Source organism: Lissotriton vulgaris, chromosome 2_1 (genome assembly GCF_964263255.1).
Source record: "Lissotriton vulgaris chromosome 2_1, aLisVul1.2, whole genome shotgun sequence".
Lineage (NCBI taxonomy): Eukaryota > Metazoa > Chordata > Amphibia > Caudata > Salamandridae > Lissotriton > Lissotriton vulgaris.
In genome coordinates, this window is record NC_141687.1 from 64,247,191 (window position 1) to 64,271,479 (window position 24,289).

Consider the following 24,289-nt stretch of genomic DNA (forward strand, 5'->3'; position numbering starts at 1 on the left):
TCCAAGGCTCGTGAGATGCAGTACGGGTGCACAGGAGCGTTTGTAGCACAGGGTAGCGCCTCGAAGCCTGTGGGCAGTCTGGACAGATGCTTGGGTTCCACGTGGATGGGGCGGCCAAGGCCTGCCAGATATGCATTATTCAGTGGCATGGGGGACGCCGTACAGGTGCATGAGGGTGGAGACAGACAGGCCCGGCTCCTGATTGGGTGGCGGCTCTTACTCACGGCGATGGTACCTCACCTGGGTGCCGCCTCCCCTCATATAGCGCTGGAGGTGCCAGAGGAGACAGATCCGCTCAGAGTCCCTCAGACACCCGGAGATGTCTTACCAGGTGTCCATGCGGCAGAAGCCGCGCTCCAGCGCCTCGAGTCTGTATGGCGCTCCCGGGGAGCTACGCATCTCCACCTCCCGCCTGAGTTCCCTCCGGGCCAACATGGACGCCTCCCTGCCCGGGCTCCGGGTGGGCCTGGACTCGCTGCTGTCGGCCAACAACCACCAGGAGGCCATGCAGGGACTGAACGAGCGGCTGGCCGGCTACGTGGAGAGGGTGAGGGGCCTGGAGGCGGCGAACCGCCGCCTGGAGGAACAGATCCAGGACATCTCAGCCAACCGGAGCACCCCCGCCCAGCGGGACTGGGAGCCCTACGAGAGCCCGCTGGGGGAGCTGCGCAAGCAGGTGAGAGCTGTGCAGTCATAGCGCCTCGGTACCGCAAGCACATCATAGCGGCTCAGTACCACAAGCAAGTCAGATCTGTGTGCTGTCATAGCGCCTCGGTACCATGAGCAGGTCCGATCCGTGTGCTGTCATAGCGCCTTGGTGCCGTGAGCAGGTCAGATCCGTGGGCTGTCAGCTCCTCGGTGCCGCGAGCAGGTCAGATCCATGTGCTGCCATAGCGCCTCGGTGCCGCGAGCAGGTCAGATCTGTGTGCTGTCATAGCGCCTCGGTACCGTGAGCAGGTCAGATCTGTGTGCTGTCATAGCGCCTCGGTGCCGCGAGTAGGTCAGATCCTTGGGCTGTCATAGCGCCTCGGTGCCGTGAGCAGGTCAGATACGTGGGCTGTCATAGCGCCTCTGTACCGCGAGCAGGTCAGATCCGTGGGCTGCCATAGCGCCTCTGTACCACAAGCAAGTCAGATCTGTGTGCTGTCATAGCGTCTCGGTGCCGTGAGCAGGTCAGATCTGTGTGCATAGCGCCTCTGTGCAGCGAGCAGGTCAGATCCGTGGGCTGCCATAGCGCCTCTGTGCCGCGAGCAAGCCAGATCCGTCGGCTTTCATAGCGCCGTGGTACCAGGCTGGGAGAGGCGGTGGGTTCATCCAGAACACAGGCTGATAGAGGAAGATCTCAGCCCAAGATCACACAGACTGGCAGCTGCATGAGTATATACCGCGGGAGTCACAGACACCCAAGATCCAACCCTGCCAGACCAAGATCAAACGTAGCGTGTTAACTGCTCAGACACTAGGCCTGAGGTCACACTGTGTGTCATCTTCACTGATGAATACTGTAAGCTGAAGAGAGCTCACACCAGAGTCCCGGCTGTACAGATTTCAAGAGACAGAGGCACACACACCAAGATCACACAGTGTTAGAGAAAAACTGACGAATACCACACATGGCGTCAGCTACATAGAAAACACAAGGACACTCAGACTGAGGGTCCCAAACTCTCAGATCACCCACTGCCAGACGAAGACCACGCACAGATACCAAGATCACACATACTGTCCACAGGATAGGATCACAGAGTCAGCCGCACAGAACTGAAGCCCAGGCACGGTGTCACGCGCATAGAAATCACGAACAGACACCAAGATCACACAGCGGCAGAGCAACGATTAGACATGGTGGCGGATTCACAGACCCCAGACCAGGGTCACACATGGTGTCATAGTCTCATATAGTATCTGCTGCACCACTGTTCAGTTCAGTTCATTTATTTGTTTCGAAGGTTAAAAACCATCATGAAAATACATAATAATCATAATACATAACTGAACTGAACTGAACTGAACTGCTGCACCACTGAGTAAAACTAGACCCACCCTGGGGCATTGCCGGAGGAGGCCCCAGCAGGACAGACCTGCAGGTTCTCTTAGCGCTGTGCTTTGGAGAGGTCCCGCGTTTATCCAAGATCATAGCTGTCAGACGAAGATCACACAGAGTGTCAGCGCCGCAGACACCCAGATCACGCATAGGGTCATCCACAGTCAATTGTGCTGCAACAGCCTCCGGAGTGGGGGAGGGGCGAGGGAGAAGGGGGTGCTGCCGTTAGTGTCAGCGAGTGTGAACAATCTGTGTCACACAAAGAGCAGGTGAAGCTAACCAGTGTCACGTGGTGCATTTAGAGCAGTCTGTCCTGAATGTACTAGTGCGGGAGATTCACGGCCATTTACCAGGCGAGCAAACGAGACCGCGTGGACATCGGGGCGCAGCATATATGTAACATTTGCTCCCCACACAACTAAAGCGCCTTGATTTGTTGTGATCTTAGCACATGCTTTGTTCCCATCAAACTCAGAGTTACAAAAATGCCTTATTTGTGCTTTCATTGCTGCTGCTATATTTCGAGATATGTATAGATATTAAATTTACAAATATTGTTGCATGATAGAAAACATTTACCACCCACCGCCTTTCCCCTTTCACTCCCTGTACCCACCAAGATTATCACTTGGTTCATATTACAAAAGTACATGCAACATGATACAATCAAAATATAAAGGCACTTTTATTGATCATTCGAGTCCTGCGAGGTTATTTTGGGGTGTCGCAGCACCCTTGCACCACAGTTCCAGGTCTCATGGGCACAGTGCAATAAACACATGCATCTTCACAACACCTGCATAGATAGCAAAATCAAACACGTGTCAATATCACAAACGTAACAGGCACTTACGAGTGGCCCCGTTAATGTCCGAATACATTACGAGTTGTGAGATAAGGAGCACGCCCTGCAGTTTTCATCGTATAGATTCCAGCATTTATAGGGGGACAAGGACTGGTATTCTGTGAATCGCTACTTCTTTCCAATTATGTTCCCTTTCGTAGTCCTTTAGTTGGACTGCAGATACGACATGACGTGCAGCTTGTAATATTTTTCTATTTTTTTCTTTAGGAAGTGTGTGTTGCTGGTATGCCTCTTTAGACTGTTATAAAAACACAGTGAAGTTCACTATTTACCATTGCACGTGCATTTATTGTACTTTATAGTGTCACAGAAGTACATGGATGAGTTTATGGCTTTCTTGCACACTGTAGAAACGTGTGCGGTCATTTACTGTCTTTAAGATCAGCCAAGATAGTCGCCTGTTATGTTCCACGGCTATTGCTGGCTTATTTGGTTATCAGCAGAGTTTGAGAACTTGCACAGTTTGTGTCTTTTGGTGGCAGCGTCCATCTTATCCTGCCATTTTTACTTGGAAGCATCATCTTAGTTGTCTCCTGATATGAGCGACACATACAACAAAACAGTTTAATTGGCCATCTATTAATAGCCAGACATGATCTATTAAGAAGCCCAATCACTAATAAATAGCCAGAACTATTGGATTTCCCAATGCTTGCTTACCCTATACCTTAGGAGACCCATTTCATGAACTCATTAACTTGCTTTTCATCATGGCCATGACAAGGTCTTTTGCACGGAGTGAAATGACTTGACTCACTTTTAGGGCGTGTTTTCCAGCGTCTTCTGTGCTTTTCTTACCCCCTCGCTTTCTCTGCCCATGTTGTCCTCTCCCAGCAGCACTTGCGCTGTTCTCTCTCACCTGTGTGCTTCTGCCCTCACCTGCAATCCACAAAGCTCTCTTTCACTTTAAATGAGGCCCTTGGTGTCCTGGTCGGTGACGTGGACTAGGACCCCAACCATCCCCACCCCGCCCACGTCTGTTTCTGTGAACTCTTCTGTGAATCCAGGTCTCCTGTCACATGCACCTGCAGGGCCTGCGCCCTGCCCGCCCCACCCTTGTGCACACAGCCCCCACCCTGGTGCACACAGCCCCCACCCTGGTGCACACAGCCCCCACCCTGGCTCACACAGCCCCCACCCGGGTGCACACAGGCCCCACCCTTGTGCACACAACCCCCACCCTGGCTCACACAGCCCCCACCCTGGTGCACACAGGCCCCACCCCGGTGCACACAGCCCCCACCCTGGTGCACACAGCCCCCACCCTGGTGCACACAGCCCCCACCCTGGTGCACACAGCCCCACCCCGGTGCACACAGCCCCCACCCTGGTGCACACAGGCCCCACCCCGGTGCACACAGCTCCCACGCCTTGACATTGAGCTGATAGAAAGGCTGGGGTTTCGCGTGATCCCTGCCCGGGGCGGTGTGTTGTCTTTGCAGGGGGTTCACAGGCAGCCTTGCATGTGACGTCTCTCTGGCTGCAGCCCAGCGGCGCATGCACCTGCTGCTGTCTGGTTCCAGGCTCGTGCTTGGCGTGGCAGCTGTTTGATGATGTTTGCTTGGTGCGGTTTTTGTCTCGGTTCAACCCGGCTTCCAATGCTGCAGCCCAGCAGCAATTTAAAGACAAAGGAGTTAGAAGGAAAGAGGAACTGGGGCGCCATCGCTCGGTCGTAGAAGGAATATAGAGGCCCTCGTGAGAGGGGGGCTTAGGCCCATGATGCGAAGCGAGGGCGCAGTAAATGACAAATCTGTGTGCCCATTGGAAGCTGCCATGAGGGGGCGCCTCTGAGAAGGAAGTGACACCCCCGTCTGTACACAGCAGGACTGGATCTCGTGACGCACTCGGTAAACATGACCCTGGCAGCTGAATGTCGAAGTTATTTCTTTGAGTTAGATAGACCCAGGGCTTTAACTGGGATGAGAAAACTGGGGGGTTTCTCGAAGGGGCGTGGCCAATGTAATTAAGGGCGTGGCTCAAAATGCATAAGCTAAAAATCAGCGTTTAGCATAGTGTGCCGCCGACTTGTATTTTGCTGTTTCTGTCATTGCATCCAGATATATGATACAGGTAGCATCAGACCTGCAACAATGCAACGAGTCAGGACTATTGGCTTTGCCAATGGTTGTTAGTTGCATAAGATAAATAAGCTGCAAGTGTGGCTTGAATATATTATTGAAAAAGCTTCCACTTAAAGCCCTGGTGACACCACGACAATGTTTCTGCTCCTGTTTTCAAAAAGAGAGGGGAAATCCAGAGAGAAAATGACTCTCTAAAGGTTTTCCCTTCCCCTACAGTGATCATCTGGCATGACGTCATGCCGTAACTTCTCCACTAGTGAGAAGTGAGCAGTGTGATCAGCACGCATCATGTGCCTGCTGTCACTGCAGTCCGGAAAAAAACAGACCACCTGTACCAGGGCACAAATCAGAGCCCGATAGAGATCCGTTTGGAGCCTCCCTTTAAAAAAACTGCTGGTGTTCAGCACCGGTGAGACCCGGCCCACTTAAAGCCCTGGATAGACCGGCTACGTTCACCCACTGTTCATCCATCCAATTACACATATAACAGCTACTCCCTGTCACTAGGGCCGCCTTGCAGCTGCTAGTGATCAGGCATCTCGTCCTGGCACAGGCACACCTTTATTGGGGTAGCAGGGTATACATGAAGGAAGTCAGGTCAAGTCAAGTCAAGTCATAACATTTATATAGCGCACTACATACCCAGAGGGTTTCAAGGCGCTTAGGAAGGGGAGGAGGATTATTTGTCAAATATCCACGTTTTAAGCTGCTTTCTGAAGGCTAGGTGATTCTGGTTGAGGCGAAGGTAAGCGGGGAGTGAGTTCCATGTTTTGGCAGCCAGGTATGAGAAGGATCTGCCTCCCATGGTGGTCTTGTTGATGCGAGGTACAGTGGCTTGGCTTGGCTGGAGGAGCGAAGTTGGCGGGAGGGGGTGTGGAAGGACAGTCGGGAGTTGAGGCAATCTGGTCCGATGTCGTAGAGTGATTTGTGTGCGTGGGTAAGTAGTCGGAAAGTAATCCTCTTATTAACGGGTAGCCAGTGGAGGTCTTTAAGGTGGCCAGAGATGTGTTCGTTGCGTGGGATGTCTAATATGAGCCTGGCTGAGGCGTTTTGGATTCGTTGTAGTTTCTTCTGGAGTTTAGCGGTGGTACCTGCGTAGAGGGTGTTTCCGTAGTCCAGTCGGCTCGTGACTAGAGCGTGGGTGACTGTTTTCCTTGTTTCGGTGGGGATCCAGCGAAATGTTTTTCTGAGCATGCGAAGAATGTTAAAGCAGGAGGAGGATACGGCGCTGACTTGTCTGTTCATTGAGAGTGAAGAATCCAGGATGACGCCAAGGTTCCGTGCGTGGTCTGTCGGGATGGGTGCATTTCCGAGGGCTTCCGGCCACCAGGAGTCGTCCCATGCAGAGGGGGATTTACCTAAGATGAGGACTTCTGTTTTGTCTGAGTTCAGTTTCAGACGGCTTTGTTTCATCCATTCGGCGACTTCTTTCATGCCTTCGTGTAGGTTAGTTTTGGCGGTGCTGGGGTCCTTGGTGAGAGATAGGATCAATTGAGTGTCATCCGCGTAAGAGATGATGTTGAGGTTGTGTTGGCGGGCAATGGCCGCGAGGGGGCTCATGTATACGTTGAAGAGGGTGGGACTGAGTGAGGATCCTTGTGGTACGCCGCAGATGATTTCAGAGGCCTCGGACTTGAATGGTGGGAGGCGGACTCTCTGGGTTCTTCCGGTGAGGAACGAGGTGATCCATTCCAGTGCCTTTCCTTGGATTCCGATGTTTCTGAGGCTTTGTAGAAGGGTGCTGTGGCAGACTGTGTCGAAGGCTGCAGAGAGGTCGAGGAGGATGAGGGCGACTGTGTCTCCATTGTCCAGTAGTGTTCGAATGTCGTCTGTTGCTGCGATGAGGGCGGTCTCAGTGCTGTGTTTGGCTCGGAAGCCAGATTGTGAGGGGTCGAGTGATTTGTTGGCTTCGAGGAAGGCGGCGAGCTGGTTGTTGACGGCTTTCTCGATGACTTTGGCCGGGAATGGAAGAAGCGAGATGGGGCGGTAGTTTTTGAGTTCGGTGGGGTCTGCTGTTGGTTTTTTCAGAAGGGCGGTGAGTTCAGCGTGTTTCCAGTCTTCTGGGAAGGTAGCGGAGTTGAAGGAGCAGTTGATGACGTCTCGGAGGTGCGGAGCTATGACGGAGTCTGCTTTGTTGAAGATGTGGTGAGGGCATGGGTCTGTGGGGGATCCAGAGTGGATGGAATTCATCAGGCGGATGGTGTCCTCAGTGGAGATTGGGTTCCAGGCGTTAAGGGTGTTAACGGGGGGAAGATGGTCAGCTGATGGTAGGGTGGGTTGGCTTCCGGGTTGGTTGTCAAAGCTGTTGTGGATGTCAGCAATCTTGTTGTGGAAAAAAGAGGCTAGGGAATCGCAGAGGGCTTGAGAGGGGGTGATGTCGTTGGAGTTGGCCGAGGGGTTGGAAAATTCCTTGACGATGTTGAAAAGTTCCTTGCTGTTGTGGGCGTTGTTGTCAAGTCGATCCTTGAATGCTGTTTTCTTGGCTTTTCGGATCAGTTGGTGGTGAGTACGGATGGCGCTTTTGAAGGCGTCCTTGTTGCTGGTGGATGGGTCTTTTTTCCAGGCCTTTTCAAGGGAGCGGCACAGTTTCTTGGACTTCTTGAGATCATCGTTGAACCATGAGGCCTTCTTGTTGCCAAGTTTGTGTTGACGTTTATTCAGTGGTGCTAAGGTGTCGGCGGTGTTGGATAACCAAAGGGTGAGGTTGGAGGCGGCTTCGTTGGCGTTAGAAGATAGGGTTGGGGAGGTTTGAAGGAGTGATGTGGAGATCTGCTCCGTGGTGATTTTGTTCCAGTTTCTTTGTAGAGTTGGTTGGAGGTGGATGATGGGTTTCGGCTTGTTGTAGGTGAAGTGAACGCAGCTGTGGTCAGTCCAGAGGAGATCCGTAGTGTGGCTGAAGGAGACATGGTTGCTGGAGGTGAAGATGGGGTCGAGTGTGTGACCTGCGATGTGGGTGGGGGAAGTGACCAGTTGTTTAAGTCCGAGGTTGGCGAGGTTGTCCAAGAGGGTGGCGGTGTTGTGGTCGTTGATCTTTTCAAGATGAAAGTTGTAGGGGCTGGGGTAATAGGCAGGGGCTGAAGTACTAAGGTTTAGGTAAGGTTAGAGCCCCTGGGGTAAAGGTAGGACTAGTGATACTGGAGTAGAAGCAAGAATACAGGCAGGAGGGTTCAGCTAGGGGTAGAAGTACTGTGGTCGAGACACCCTAGTGCTGGCGCCAGAGGTACCAGGTCATAAGAAGGAGTAGCGGGACCAGGGTCTAGGAAGGGGTGCTGGTGCTCATATCTAGATAGGGTTAGAGGCACTAGCAGTCAGCTATGACTCCTCCACAATGGCGGAGGAGCGCCGCCCCACTAGCAGAGACAGCAGCTAAAAAATCAAATGGAATTTCATCCTCGGTTTATTCTTAAGCAGCTGGCTTAGCCAGCGTTTGCAGTGAGGGGTGGGGCCGGGGAGGGGTAGGAGGAGTGCTAGGTGCACTCTCTAAGTATGCATATGTGTTTGGCCGGCTGACTCAGGCCGCCCAAAACACAATTACACACTTAGGTCAGCAGCAATGAGCAGCCGGGCTGGAGAAACCCCACAGGCTCCCTGACCTGAGCAGGGCGTCTTTTCAGCCTGCTCAGGCCAATCCCCGAACTGCCCTGAATTGCAGGGATTGGAGAGGGAGTCTGAGGCAGCCCCAGTGCCTGCTGGGACACAGAAGAGGAATTTCCCCACGAGGGATGCGGCCGGCAAATTAAGGTAAATTTCATCTTTTTTTATTATACTACCCCCATCCCCTGCGCTCCCACGCGCCCCTGCCCCACTACCTTTTCTATGTGGTGGCCGCCACTGCTAGCAGTAGTGGTAGTAGGGAATAGCCAGCAGTAGCAGTACTAGGGTACATATAGGCCTATATGGGAAAGATACTCGTGTGAGGGCTGGAGTAGATTTACTAGAGAAAATAACGTGTTATTGGTGTTTCTCCTATTAAAATAGAAAAAATTGATCCATGTAAATGCTGAAAAAAAGGGTGATGGGGATTTTTTTTCAACTGAAAAGACATTCTGTAGGGTGGATTTAACATCCTGGAAATGTCATTTATTTAGGAAACTTCAAGTGGTGTGGGCTAGAAATTCGGAGATAACTGGAGCACACAATAATACTTAGTAAGTCAATGTCGAGCAATGCTTCTGCATCAAAAGAAAATATACTTTAATCTGTGCGCATGGCTAGTATACCACACATGAAAAATACAACATTTCATACGGAAACAGCCTGACCGGACTGGGAACCTAAAGCAGCCCTGGCAAATTGTGTTAGACCAGCCCCGTACTGTGCATAGTGAGTGCAGCAAGCGTACCCGACTACTACAAAAACGGGTTTGAAAGTTTCTTCCCGCAAGAAAATTTGGGCAAAAATGGCACTTTCTACAACACATTTTTCATAATATATTTAAATGTATTCGCTTTTAAAGCATAGTAAATGATGACCTTAGAGTTGTGGCCTCCGCGGATTCCCTCACTATTACCATCCAACAGTGCTCCTCATCTCTCCATAGCTTCCCTTTCATAGTATTCATTTGCATTATAGCACCTCTCATACCAGTGTAAGGTGTTGGAGCACTTTACATGATGCATAATGCAGAGAAAATTAATCGTACATGCGTAAATTAGTGTATAGAAAATGTTACATAAAACACAGGGGATTACAAGGCGCAAGATCAGGATTCAGGCATTTTTAAGAGGGCTTGGTCTGGAGAAGCACAAGCTCAAGATTCAGAGCCTAACACAGTGGCTAGTGTTGGCTATACTATTAAGAATGTATTTCTACCTAAACAAACCCTTTTTAGCAATATCAGGAAAATGAAAGACTCGTAAAATAAACCATAACTTTCTAACCTGTACCATGCAGTTTGCATGCAGCTCTTTGATGACACTTCATAGCTCACTGTGCTAGATTCAGATTATAATTTAGGAGCTGCACAAAAGGGTCTCTATGACAAAAGTAGTACCGCATTAAGTGATAGCAAATAAAATACTGTTCTGTGATCTTCATGGTACACGTCCTTTGCAGCAAGTATATTAAGCCTCTGGCTACCTTAGATGAGTCAAAACTGACACTAGACAAAACCCACCTCTCTCCAGCAGGTACATTAATCACCAGAGTTATCTTAATACTTTTATTGTTTCCTGAAAACTACTTAAGATACATGGAACGAGAAAGTGGGTGCCTTCAAAACTGCTGCTCTGCAAACAAAAACAGCCCCAGTAACAACACCGGCCAACCACCCTTCAGCCTCCAGGGGAATCACCTGATGCCCGTACCAGCAGCCAATGTAAAACAGGGTCTGTGCCATCTCCAAACACACAAAACAAGCAGTGGCAAAGCGAATAGGTCTTTGAGGGGGTTACTTACAGCATTTTTGTAGATGCAGACGCTACACATGTGGGCACCTACAAAATGACATGGGCACTTTTCTCTTTAGAGGCACAGGTAAGCGTTTTAATGTGAGCAGTTAGAGCTGTGGAAACAACACAGGGAGAGATGGTGAGTGCAATGGCGAAGCAACACAGGGGACAGTGGGGGGTGAACAGCGAAGCAACATGAGAAGGGTGCCAAGGAATGCCAAAGCAACACAGGAAAGGAAGCAAAAGCAACAGGTTGAGCCAAGTTTGGATGGGATGTGAATGCAATGGGAGGGGGCGGGAGTGAAAGCAACAGAGGATGGTGAAAGCAACACAAAGGGCTCAGGTGGGGGAGCAATGGGGAGGAGCACGTGGGCTGGTGTAAGACGATGGGTGCAGGGAGAAGCAGTCACGCAACAGAGAGCAACATGGAGTGCAAGTGTGAAAGATGTACACATTGGAGCTGGATCAAAAACACATGCACTCGAATGGAGTGCCTCACACATAAGTAGTGCTTGAAGAGCATTAGTGCAAGCAGTGATGCCAGCCACATGAAGATTGTAAAGAGGCAGAGCTCCATGGGAGGGACAAACACAGGATTGACAAGCTGTGAGATGAATAAGAAGCAGGCAAATGAGAGTGACAAGGAAAAACAACCAATGGTAAGCACTGGGCGGGCTCTGAGCTGCTCTATGTTCTTGGTAAGCCACAATATGCTTTGCAACAGTGACAGTGCATGTGCTGTGAGTAGGTTTGACCTAACAAGCACACCAGACCATAAAACAGGCCCACAAACAGCCCCAAAAACAGCTCCACAGCAACCTGTCATATCACCTGCCTTGTAGGCCAGTCCAACTCTGCTGTTAAAGCACAAAAGTATACACATTTTTCTCCCACTCTGATTTTCCACTGGTGTCCACCTCTAAATGAAACCCTTAATGTCATGACCCTTGAAGGAGGAGAGTGGACTCTGTTACTCACCACTGAGGAGTAGCCGCGTCCGCACTGCAGGAAGTCTTGGTACCTCAGCCTGCAGACGCAGCCAGGGTGCCGCGTCAACACAGGGGAACCTTGACTCACAACACGAGCAGTGGCTTTTTCGGATAAACTGTAACTACCATATTTTACATCTAAACACCTGCTCACGTGCGAAAGTGAATGTTACAACTGTGTAATATTCTTGTCCAACAATCCCTTCCACGAGTATACTCAGCGAGGTAATATCATAGCTCAGTGGGTTAACGCAGAAACACGTATGGAACCACCAGGTCGCAGGTTAGTGTTAATACTGCTTCTTGCTTGGACTATTGCCAGTGTGTAAATAATGAAGCCTGCTTTACATCCTGCAGCTGACTGGTGCTCACTGGCAGACCTGCAGGGCTGAATCTGCACAAGCTTTAAATACACCCCTTCAATATGCAAATAATCCTCATTTCACGATTTTAATTGTATGTAAATACAGCACCTGGATATTCATCCTGGTAGCAGGGACGGACTGGGACAAAAAAGGTTCCGGGCTCCAAAAATAAAAGTGGCCCTCATTAAAGAACCAGAGTGCTAAAAAAAGTGGCCCACATTTGTAAATCAGGCCAGTTTTTAAATTGTAAAGACACGCGGTATGGCATTGTGCAAGGTATCAGACACTGCCTGCATTTGCGCCTGCTTCAGGCAATGTTTGTGGTGGTATCAGGGAAATCAACAGTAAAAACCAGCCCACAAACAGCTAAAAACTAGCCCACACACTGATCTGTCAGATTAGCCCATTACTCAGGCAATGCATGATTGCCTAGTGGCTCGTCTGACCCTGCCTGAAAGAAGCAAAGGCCTCAATGAATTAAGTTCACTTAGGGCCAGCTCTAAGGTGGTGCGACTGGTGCTGCTGCACCTGGAGCTGACTTCAGGGAGTGCAGTGTTTTCAAGTTTATCATGGTTTTGAAAGCACCTGCTGTTGCGTTCCTTGCCGCCAGCAAATTTCAGGCAACAATAAAAATGTCAAGATAATAATGTTCTTCCTGGCAAGAGATTGGAGTTTTGTCCAGTTGAGGTTTGACTGATCATGAAGCAGCACAGAGGATTGACATGCCTGCTGCAAAGCACATGCACCATGCAGACACCAAAGTTCATATAGTGAAAATAGGTCAGTGTGTTACTGCTTTTCTAAGAGACATTTTTGTGTTATTTGCAGTTTATAAGTTAAACTCCTGATATCGAACAGTGAATTATTAACTGTCATCCAAGAACTTCATGGAAACTGCAGAGTATAGATTGGAGCATAGATTACCGTTGCAAAAAGGGTTCATTTGTGTAGAAATCGAGTCTTATTAATAAAGAAAATCCCCTGCCATGGTATTCTGTTTTAAATTCTGAGTATGTGCTTTCCAGCCCAGGCCCTTTTAGACTATACTGCCCATAAGTATGGATGACATGACCTATGATTGATTGTCTCTGTGTAATGTGTATGTGATGAAAAAGTGCTCTGACACCCTACACTGGTATTAGTGGCGCTAAATAACGAATTAAATGCATCTGAAAGAGAGTGGTTATGAAGACATGAAGGGCACTGTTAAAAGGCGGTGGTGAGGGAATCCGTGGTGGAGGTGGTCACCAGTGCCACCTCCACCATGGATGGGGGGGGCGCCAACATCATTGTCGCACAGGACGCCACCAGCACTTAAGTTCACTTATCAAATTACAAGTCTAATACATATTTACCATAAAATCAAATTGGATAAAATTGACAAAATAAAGTCTGAAGTGAGGCCTGGCTCCCGCAAATACGAAACTTACAAACTATAATTAATAAATCACGGTGCTGAGCGGTTTATCACCGCCTCCATAGACAACTGAACTTCCTATGTTTGTTCACTCTCAGCTCTCGTATGTTTTTAGGTTCGTTTATGATGGGTTTCAATGATCGATTTTATTACCCACGTTATTTGTTCCAGGTGCTAACTTTATCTTAGATGCCAGGATAGGAAACTTGATCCTGCTGTTCAAACACTGGCCAGCAGGGGTCAGTGCTGCACTGTAGGTTCTCCACATTGTGAGAGTCTGCTGCAGGTAAACACCGAGGAAACTCAAGGGTTGAGCCCTTAGGCGCTCCTCTCCCACGTCGAAGAGAGGACGAGTGTGCATCCTATAAAGGGGGTTATTATATATTTTCTAGTACAGCTCTAGAAGATCACCAGGAGGCATGAACATTTTTTCTATAACCATTTCTTGACACATTAGAAACAATAAAACTTACATACAAAAGCTAGGGGAATTATCATGCACGCTTTGTATTAATTTACATGCACATAGAGCATCAAAATATGTAAAACCATATTCTATGAAATGGTTGGAACTTCATCAATTATAACGGATTGTAATCCTATTTATGATTCCAGTGCTTAACTTGTAAAACAATTATTGGCAAAGAAGCATGCCTGGCTCACATTTTGAGGCCGGATTGAAGATTCAAAGCCTGGCTGTCTGTGTAGGATGCATCTCTGCGATGAATCCAATGTGGGATGACTCAGAGTATTTTTCAGATATGAAACACTCTCTCGTGCAAGGCAAGCACTCCACAGGAGGAGGAATGATACACCAACATTTAATAGCATGAGGTGAGAGGGGAACACTCCTTGAGTCAGAGGCTGAGCCCACTCTGTGCATATTTTAACCCGTTCGATGCTGATGACGGAACCGCTCCGTCATCAACTGCGGTTGGGCTGTGCTGATGACGGAGCGGTTCCGCCATGGCCCTGCCGCCGCGCCTGCGCAGGGCTGATTTCGCGCCTACGCGGTGCTGATTTCGTGCCTGCGCGGCACGTTCTATTGAGCGGGCGGGGCCATGACGGAACCGCTCCGTCACAAGCACAGCCCAACCACGGCTGGTGACGGAGCGGTTCTGTCACCAGCATGCGGCCGCCCCTCGGCTGCCCCGCCCACTTAGCACTGCGGCGGAATAGCCGCTGCAGCTATGTGGTTAAAGCATTAGATACAATAGGTTATGCAAGTGGCTGCACTGTCATGCCAGAGCTGAAAGCAATCGGTATGAGCAGAGGTTCAATGTTTTTTTTTTTTGATAGGGAGTCTGTCAGTGTCTCAACCAAACGCCAGAGTCACCAAATATCAAGACTCCATGGTCTTCATTCCAGCTCTTGCCTCTTTCTTCCTCCACCCGACAATACCTGATTTTATTATTCCACTTTTACAAGTTCTTTTTCATCGCTTCTTACTCCCTTGTCACATACTACCAATCTTTTTTCTTTTCTCTTTCTTTTCTTCCCTTTACACTCAGGCGGGCCTGATGGCTTATTGGACTAATGTGTCCACTGTAGGAGCCTGTGTTTGACCTCATGGTCATTGGTTTCAAATCCTGGTGGGTGGAGTCAGCCTTTCATCCTTCTGAGAACGATAAAACGAGTGCCATTGGGTAGCAATAAACATTTGTTACTCAGTGCCAAGATACCTTTGGGTGAACATGCCTTTTACAAATACACATGTTATGAACTGGTGCAAAGTCTGAGAGGAAAAATAAGCCCAGTGAGAAAGCCATCCTTTTTGCCCTGATAACTCCTATTTTTTTACTGATACTGGTGGTAACTGACCCCGACTTTGACCTGGGCCCTGCTAACCAGGCCCAGGACCAGTACTCTGATTAAATGGTAAATGGAAATTAGATGTGATGACAATAGGTACTGACAGCCTACCTGTAAGTCCCTGGTATATGGTAGGGCAGGTAGGTCTAGAAGCCTAGCAGATTTAATGCACTTTAGTGTCCACTGCTGTGTTGCCTGCTGTCATTTTAAAAGTCAGTCCTGCTTTGCAAGCTGCTTTTAAATTGACTTTATATGCAAATATGACTATGGATTTAAAAGTACTCAGAAAGTATAACATATAAGTCACTCCTAATGTCTACTCTAGGTATTCCCAGGGAAGGATGTAAATTGATACTTGTATAGCGCACTACTCACCCACAAGGGTCTCAAGGCGCTTGTACGAAAGACCGCTGTGGAACCCATCCTGGCTTTCCCTGTGAGGCGTCCACTCCTGGGCACCCCCAAGGTGGAGGCCAGGCATCGTTAGCGTTGGGGGGGCCGTTGTGGAGATTAAGCAAGCTATTGCCCAGAGTTGCAGAGTGGGACCCATGATTAGAGTAGGCACCGAGGCGAGAATTATGAGGTCCGTGGAATTTTGAGCCCAAGACCCGCCGAGGCGGGGAATTGAACCCTGGTCCCGGGCTAGACCTCTGCATCAGGGTCTGCCGCTCTAATCATTAGATTAGCAGGGACATTTTAAAATATGTTTTCTATGCCCTGACGCGGCAACTTGGGAATAATTTAATAAAGTACAGCTATTGACAGGAGTGAGCAAAAATGATATTTCAAGGACTTAAACGATTGGTAATATTAACTTCAACAACTTGCCACTGTTGAATTTATCATAAATAGTACAGAATTATTTTTATAGAACTTTCTTTTCAGTGAGCCAAAATCCAGCCTTTTAACAGCCCCTCCTGATTGGCCAGTGTTGCCAGGCAGAGGCAAACTGCTTTGATTAGGTGATAGGTGGCCTGCAGAGAGACAGAGGTTTTATGGTGGATGGAGATCTGTAGCTGCAGAGAAAAGGCCAGGAAGTGGGCTGGGTAAACAAACTTATCTACAAAGAGAAAATGACAGTAATACTGCAAGCCAGGCATACACTCTCTTCCTGTACCCCCAACCAGATGGGACCCCCCCTCCCCCAGGAATAGAATTTATAAGAAGTCTGAAAGGGGAGTGTTAAGGGAAATGAGCCACACCTGTAGGTTGGCTGAGAGAGATCATAACCCAAAGGAGAAAGTTTCTCTGTCTTGAATTTTGAAGTTCAGTGCTTTGTGGGACAAGAATATTCCATACTCTGGTGGAAGCTGTCAACGCTTTTGGGAGGCGCCCTGTACCCCATTGGTCAGGGATGCCCTCCACTTGTCACCCCAGAACTCTGGATAAATATGTGAGAGCTGCATAGCAACTCAGATCTTCTGCCTGAAACAAGAAGAAGAAGGACTGCTCTGTTAGAACCCTGGCCTGCACCAAGAGGACTGCACTCTGAATGACTGCACCTTCTGCACACTAAGGTAACAGGTAAAAAGAGCTCCGCCAGCATCATCTCCAGTGAGAATAATCGAGCTGACCACCTTCAGCTGTACTTTTAAGGATTTGGCCAGGTGCATTGTGTTAACTCAGACACCCAGGAACCTTGGATTTTGTTTGGGGACACTTTAACCCCCAAAAGGAACTTCAGGAAGCACCTACTGAAGTTTGGAGAACTTTTGAGAAAAAGCTCTATAAGGTGACTGACACGATATTGAGAGTCAAGCCAACTACGCTGAACCGCGACCCGGCCTGGATTTCAGGGTCGTCTCGCTGGAAGCTCTGGAGCTCAAGACTTCCAGGAGTTGACCAGGGGCTCCCACTGAACCAAGCCAACAAAGCTGGTATGAATCCTGCCAGTTAGAGAGGCCCACTCGACATCAAGAGAAAATCCTCTAGAAAAGTTTTTAAGTCAGAAGGTGACATTTTGACCAAGGCCTCCCACTTAGTGTATCCAACCAGGGCTCCACTGTGGTCAGCCTCAAACTTCGACTTTCTTCTGGTCAAATGCGACCAGATGTCCCAATTTGGCGGCATTGTTTTTAAGCACTAGAAACTGTTTTTTCTTTAAAATTTCATATCTCCGGTTGCCTACATTGGATTTTTGACGTTTTTGTATCATTTTAACGATAAATATATTTCCTATTTTTATAAATTGGTTGTGGATTTTTATTGTGTGTTGTGTCTTACGTATTTAATGTACTGGTGTTTTTAAATGCGCTACACATCTGTCTCCTAAGTTAAGCCTGCCTGCTTGTTGCCAGCAACCAAGGGTTGAGCAAGGGAATAATTTATTGAGATCTTGTATGGACCTTATATTGTGGAAGTGGCTTTATAGCTAGTGGTAGGTGCATACTTACCCCTACTAATTGTCCACCTTCTAACAAGCCCTCCACTAGCAAAGACTTGTGCAGACTAAGCACTATATGACATTATAAAAATGTACCTACACACTAGGAGGAGGGGTGAAAAAAGAAGAAAACAGTCACGCCACTGTTATTGCAGAAAAAGGCATCATTCTTAATTCAACTCATAAATAACATACCAATAAACCACCAAATACAGCTAGCGTTAGAGAAGATAACTTTCTCAAAGGTAGATTTTACTGTCCACACAGTCTGCATGTTGTGATCAGAACTTATGTCATGTTATGTTATGTTGATTTGTAGAGCATGCTACTCACCAGTGAGGTTATCCAGGTGCTTATGACCAGTAGCTTGAACACAAGGCTTTGGAAAATGTGTTTATCTATGAAACTATCTTACACTACGGAGCATATCTTGTTCAGAACATATAGCTATTCTGTCCAAATTAAATATTTAAAAAAAATGTTAATACGTTTTTAGAAAAATGTTGTATTTTGCTTAAATGATATTGGTACTTTTTGGGAGTCGGGTGGTGGTGTGGCCCTTGGGTTAGTCTTTAGGTCACAACGCACTACTAGTTAAGAAGTAAACCTGACATGTTTAGCAACCTAAGTAATAAAAGTAATTTTGATGCATTATATTATACAATATTAGATATACACAGCAATAATATTGGCACTCTTTTCATCTACTTTGGATACATGAATGTCTCAGGTGGCCCTCCCAGGACTCAAACTTGCTGTAGTTGTACAGACCCTTACAGAAGACACTTATCCCCCTCCGCCCCTTAATGCTGGAGACAGTTTGTCGTCTAGTGAGCCTCCTGCACAATGTGCTGGACACTAGCTCGAAAGCTGCACCCAACTTGGCCTTTTATCCTTCTTCCATGGAGCCTAAATGAGTAACACTTAGTACAGTGACTGTCATAGTCACTATTAGTACTCTAAGAGTTCTGTGCATGAGCACTGCCTTATACAACAACTAAATATACATAGTCTATCCGACTTTGAGAACGCTGTTGCTCAAGGAAATATGCACTGAAGTACATTTTTTCTCGTTGTTCATTTGAAATTTGTGGTGAAGCTTAAGTAGCCATCAGGGGAGTTAACTGGCAGAAAAAGGACATGTCACTCAGCCTTCCAGACTTATTTCTGACATGGATGGCGAAGATATTTGAGAAATATGTCATCATTGTTGCGTTCTAGTGCATTAACTATAATTTCTTTGACAAAATTAAACCCTTTATATTGTTCATTTACTGCAATCTCCTCCATAGGAAAAATATTCAGTTCCACAATTCCTATTCCACCAAAATGGTGTTCAGATGCGTCCCACTTCTGTCATGAATATATATAATGTTAGCGTTCTAGTTGCTAACTTTGGGGTAAAGCTGCATTAGAACACCGAGGAATTAGCTGATAGTCCACTGCTTCTGTGGGAAGTATGTTTTAGTCAAAGTATCAGACTTTTTCCTCTCATTCCCCAGAACATATTTGTGAATTAATAGAAAATGCACCCTTAAGTTAGCCTATGGAGCAGTTACTATAATTTCCATGAGAAAGTCATGTGAAACAAACATGTAAATGTAAATTGTAAATGTAAATTGATACTTGTATAGCGCACTACTCACCCGCAAGGGTCTCAAGGCGCTTGTATGAATACCGCTGTGGAACCTATCCTGGCTTTCCCTGTGAGGCGTCCACTCCTGGGCACCCCCAGGGTGAAGGCCAGGCATCCTTAGCGTTGTGGGGGCCATTGTGGAGATTAAGCAAGCTATTGCCCAGAGTTGCAGAGTGGGACTCCATGATTGGAAATGGCACTGAGGTGAGAATTATCAGGTCCGTGGAATTTTGAGCCCAACACCTGGTGAATTGAACCCTGATCCCGGGCTACACCTCTGCATCAGGGTCTTCCGCTCTAACCATTGAGCCACACTTCTCTCAAACATGGTTCATCTAATTCCAGTAGAGGTGAAGGATTTTTCCCATAGTGAAATGACCTTCGAATTCACCACATATGCTAAAATTACTATCGCACCACCAACAAATGATTTACATTGTGACTAAACGCGGTACAAATGAGGAAGATGGTATCAGGTGATAAATGCAGGGTAACGCTGCAGGGGGGCTGGAGAAAATGACAGACTCGGACTGGCTTGAGGAAGGACTGTTGAACAGAGCAGAGAGATTGGGTAACGCTGCAGACTGTCTGCATTAATGGGTAGAAGGGATCAAAGGCAGTGTGTGGGTACAATGGCCATGTTGTGGGAAGATGTTAATTTGGGGGAGTCAAACAACAAAACAGTGAGTAGGGCAGATAGAGAGAGGTAAATTAGAAGGATACTAGTAAGCTGATTTACTAAGTTACGTAGATTCAGGCTTACATTTAATTTTCCTCTGTCTGCTTAAGATGCTGAGTATAATTAAGGCTCCCAGTTTTCCATTTTTACTGATGTTTACATATAAATATAGACAGAAAACCATCTATTTTTCTGCCTGTATTTACTTTTAAATATGGCTAAATATGGAAAATAGGTTTTAATTTGGATAACTATTGCTACTGTCAATTATGAGTGCCAGGCTAACAATTGTTCTTATTAACAAGCAGGGGAGTTAAAAATTAAAAAGATTTCTTAGTGAAACCTAAATAACTGCAGCAGTACAGCGGTTTAAGCTGTTGTGCAATGCAAATGGTTTCAACTGACTGTATTATACTGTAACAGGCTAATACCCATTGGACATTCAAAAAGTAAACATTTGTAGGTTAAATAAATGTGGAAATATCCCTAGTGCAGCTTCAAATTTTACACTAAGCGCAAAATAAATACGGATAAATGCAGATAAAATGAGCAAAAAATAAATATGGATAAATACAGATGGAAATGCAAAAACACAAAAATACAATAAAACCGGGAGCCCTAAGTATAATGCATATTTGGATTCCAGCCCACCTTCTGATATTTTCTATCTACTCTGATCCCAAACTGCTCCCTCCCTGTCAGTGTGGACCTGGGATGGACTTTTCATGTATGAAAGATGCTTAAACGCATGGCTAGGGTCTTCTAAGCATGACTGTAAAGGGCCCATCAGTTCCATTCCATGGTTCTCTGGTTTCGGGCGCCTTTTAACATGGATGACGTGTACCTGCCACGCTTTCCCTATTTTCCATTTTCGGAATTCATTGACTGCCAACGCGCTTTCCATAGTGTCGGCGCCTCATTTCCCTGCGAGCTGCGGCGCAGCTGGTAATTTGCATCCGCAGCAAAGCAGCTTCTTAGCTTAGAGATGAGCAAAGGACACAAACCATACAACACAACCTCAAAAAAACTACACAGAGGCTAAAATACTGGAAAAACACTACACCATCTCCTATAAAAAACATACAGGGAAGAGCTCTTTTGCTTGGAGCTTGCGCGTGTGCACACACACGCACACTGTAAAATGCACACTTGTAGTAGGACTGTGATCAGAAACACGGGCATTTACAAGCCGCTTGAGCCACTTTTGCGTCACTTTTCCCATGTTAAAAGTGACATATGGGTCTTGTAAATCTGCCCCCAGTGTAGAAGGGGGTGTGCGCATGCGTTGTGTTTCTGATATGTTTCAAGGCAGTGGTCTTCTATCTTTTCAATGCCGCACATCCCCAGAGCAAAAAAGAAATTCAGCCTGCATGGCAAGGACATTTCTCACAATCATTCCAGACAAGTGGCAGCTCTGAACACATTTAGCAAAGCAAACATTGCAGTTCTGTTCTAATTTATAGAGCCAGACCCCCTCTTTGGGCAGAATATCCCACCTGAAGGAAGACCAGGTGCAGCTAGAGGGCTGAGGCACTGTGTTGTAAAGTGCTTAGAAGCATCACTGGGCGCCTCTAACTCCTCTCTTCGGTCTCACAGGTCGAGGGCCTGAACATGGACAACGCGAAGCTGCTGCTGCACATCGACAACGCCCGCCTGGCCGCTGACGACATCAAGGTCAAGTAGGTGCTTGGAATGTGGGCGGAAGCGATGAGCGCCCACAGCTGGGCATCGAATGCTGCGTGGGCCCCACTAATAATGGATAATCATGAATGGAGCAGAGGGGGCGTGGGAGGGCAGGACAATCGCTAACAGGAATCCTTTCCCAGACAATTTTAGGAGAGAGTGTGTGCACTACTGCTGTGGTTTGCTGTAAATTCGGACATTTTGTGCGCATTCCCAGGGTCATTGCCTGCTTTCTCAGCACAAAATCATGAAAACGTGTCTAATTCAAAAGGGCACTGTAAATGGAGAACAATAAGCAAGGTTCTTGAAAAAGCAAAGGTGGAACAAAAAACAGAAAGCATATATTAATTGCAGAAAATGTGCTAACCATCTCTTTCTAGAGCTAGGCCACACGTGTTCTCCAATATATTCCACAGTATTTATTGAAAAAACTGTCAGCTATTCGTTTAAAAATTTGTCACTGATTTTGAAGAGGTATGCTTTTTGAGAAAAACCCATACCTGATACTTTTGCGTCTGTTACATGAAAAAGAAGGGCATGGAAGCAAATATATATTGTTATATCTCTACTCCTTGTCTCCACATTTTATCAGGATGTGCAAGTTGGTGAAAGTCTGTACTAGGATATAGGGTGTGTTGAGCTATACATTTATCAGGTTGCGTCTTGAATATTCTGTGCAGATCTGAAGCCCACATCTGTAGGAATGTTTCCAATTCCAGGGTCCACCTCATGAGCAGTTTGATTAGCTCTGAAGGCCTCTTCTGAAGTAACGTTTCCAGATTTAGAGGTGTCTTGGTGAATAATTTATCTGACCCTGGAGGCCACACCGGAAGTGTTGAGTACAGTTCTGAAGGACACATTGAGACCACCATGTTCAGTTCTGAGTGCCACAGGGATATCTCGAGTGCTTTCTGGAAGTCCCACCTGGAAGCTGCACCTAGTCATGATGGTGTTATCTGGAATATTATAGGCATTTACGAAGGACTCGCCTAGAGTGCTGCGCCCATTTCTGAAGGCGAAGGGGATATCTAAAGTGTTTCACGATGGCCACCTTTGAAGGTGTGTACCCAGTCCTGGAGGCCACATCTGGTGTACTGTGAGCATTTCTGGGGAGGTGGGGCACATTTATAGTAGTTTACAGAGGTCACTGTGGGAGGCATCTGCGCTGAGGTCTCAAAGACCCATTTGATGTATTTCTGCTGGTTCTGGAGGGCACACGTGGAGCTCTGTGTCCAGTCCTGCATGGCACCTGGACTCCTGAGTCCACTCCAGAAGGACTCATCGGGGTGATTGGACTAGCTCAGGAGGCCACGTCAGGAGTTTTACGGACACTACTGTGCTGAATTCTGGGGGTGTAATGCAAGGTGCTTTTACTTCTTCCGGTGCCATCCCTGGACTCCATTGAGCCATTGCCCAGCACAGGAAGCTGCACCATAGACAGACAAAGCCAGGCTGTGATAGCTCAGTGTCAGTGTTAGTGTGAGGGCCCAATAATATGATAACAATGACATTTCCAATGGCAGGGGATGCATTGTCAGCATCAGGGAACGCCTAGAAACAGGAGTCACATTATAAGACCTGGCAGACATGGAATCAGCAGCAACATTAAAACATATGTTTCTGTGAAAGTGATGACAAAAGTACTGGCACTTAAACACAACAAATGATTCAGAAATAGCTTTAAAAGGCAAACAGACTGATAGTACTCGTTAAGAAAAGGTTAAGCTATATCTAAAGTAGGGCCTATATTCGAGGCGTGCCGCAGGCTCTACAAATGCAGAAGTAATTGTCCACTTTTCAAACATCATTTAGGGTTCAGGGCCTATTAGGGCAGCGGGAGACAAGAGAACTTGAGCACAGGGAGCCAAAGTCACTTTTCCAGGATCACAGTGTGGTCAATTTGCGAAGCCGAGATTGGAACTCCGGGCTGTTGGGTCCGCAATAGACAACTTGGCCATCCGAGTCTGTAGATTTTGATTGGTTTAGCAGTACTGCCCAGCAGCCATGTCTAGTGCTGTTGTGTGACTTCTACATGCCCTGGCTTCTGATTCGCTGACACTAGGTGGGAGGATCCAGTTGTGCATTTGTTGATGGGGACCTCATGCTTTGCCCCTCTAGGCTGGAGACAGAGCAGGCGATCTGCGATGGGGTGCAGAAGGACACCCAGGGGCTGCGCAAGATGATCGACGACACCAACCACCTGCGGATCAAGCTGGAGTCGGAGCTGGAGTTGCTGAAGGAGGAACTGGCGCACCTGCGCAAATCCCACAAGGAGGTAAGGGAAGGCGAGCCGTGGTGCGGGAAGATATAACTGGTGCAGACGATGTCTGCCTCATTTATGGGAGGTCGCTCCTCCCACAAGCCACATGACAAACATGGCCTCCAGCGCCCTTCCTCAATGGCGACTCAGTGGTTTATGTATGACACAAGGCCCACCACTTACAACTGCCCCTTGGTGCTATGTGGAGTTTATTATTTTGCTGACGAGTTGGCCAAAAATCAGTATTTCTTCTGATGGTCAGGTCCCTCCACCATCAGCCTCACTGTAGTTGAGAGTTTGTGCCCTATATTTAATTGTGCTGTTTGATCTCATCACACATGTTGTCTGGTGTGTTCTACTTGCTCCCATTGTTTGATGCCTTATTGTTGTTCATGAGTTGTTTCTCACAGGCTCTGGGGCTTCTTCATCTCTTGACTGCAAGCTTGAAGTTGTGTGTTATCATCTCAAAGTCTTCCTGTGAGCGCGCCTGGTCTCCTACTTACTACCAACCCCTCAGAGTAAGCGGAAAGAAGGATGCGTGTTGTGCCGCAGACTTTGTCCGTGGGGCGCAGTGTGCATGTTGTTGTCTTCATAGTCCTTGTGGCTCCCTCACTGATGTTGTGTGATGAAGAGGTTAGGTTGAGACCCATGAGGTCTGGCATTGGGTGGTCACATCTGGTCACAT

At 47.5% G+C, this 24,289-nt stretch overlaps 1 protein-coding gene across 2 annotated transcripts in view; it reads left to right on the plus strand.

Annotated features, from left to right (window-relative positions):
* The first annotated feature begins 265 nt into the window (after nt 1-265).
* Nucleotides 266-24,289, plus strand: part of LOC147729581 (keratin, type I cytoskeletal 18-like) — a 49,077-nt gene continuing 25,053 nt past the window's right edge. The window contains exons 1-3 of one of the 2 annotated variants that reach the window (XM_086954476.1): nt 266-676; nt 21,258-21,340; nt 23,463-23,619. In XM_086954476.1, the coding sequence (XP_086810602.1) occupies nt 320-676; nt 21,258-21,340; nt 23,463-23,619 (597 nt within the window). In that variant the 5' untranslated portion in view covers nt 266-319. The remainder of the gene's footprint in view (nt 677-21,257; nt 21,341-23,462; nt 23,620-24,289) is intronic. The other variant, XM_086954475.1, reaches the window with a different exon arrangement.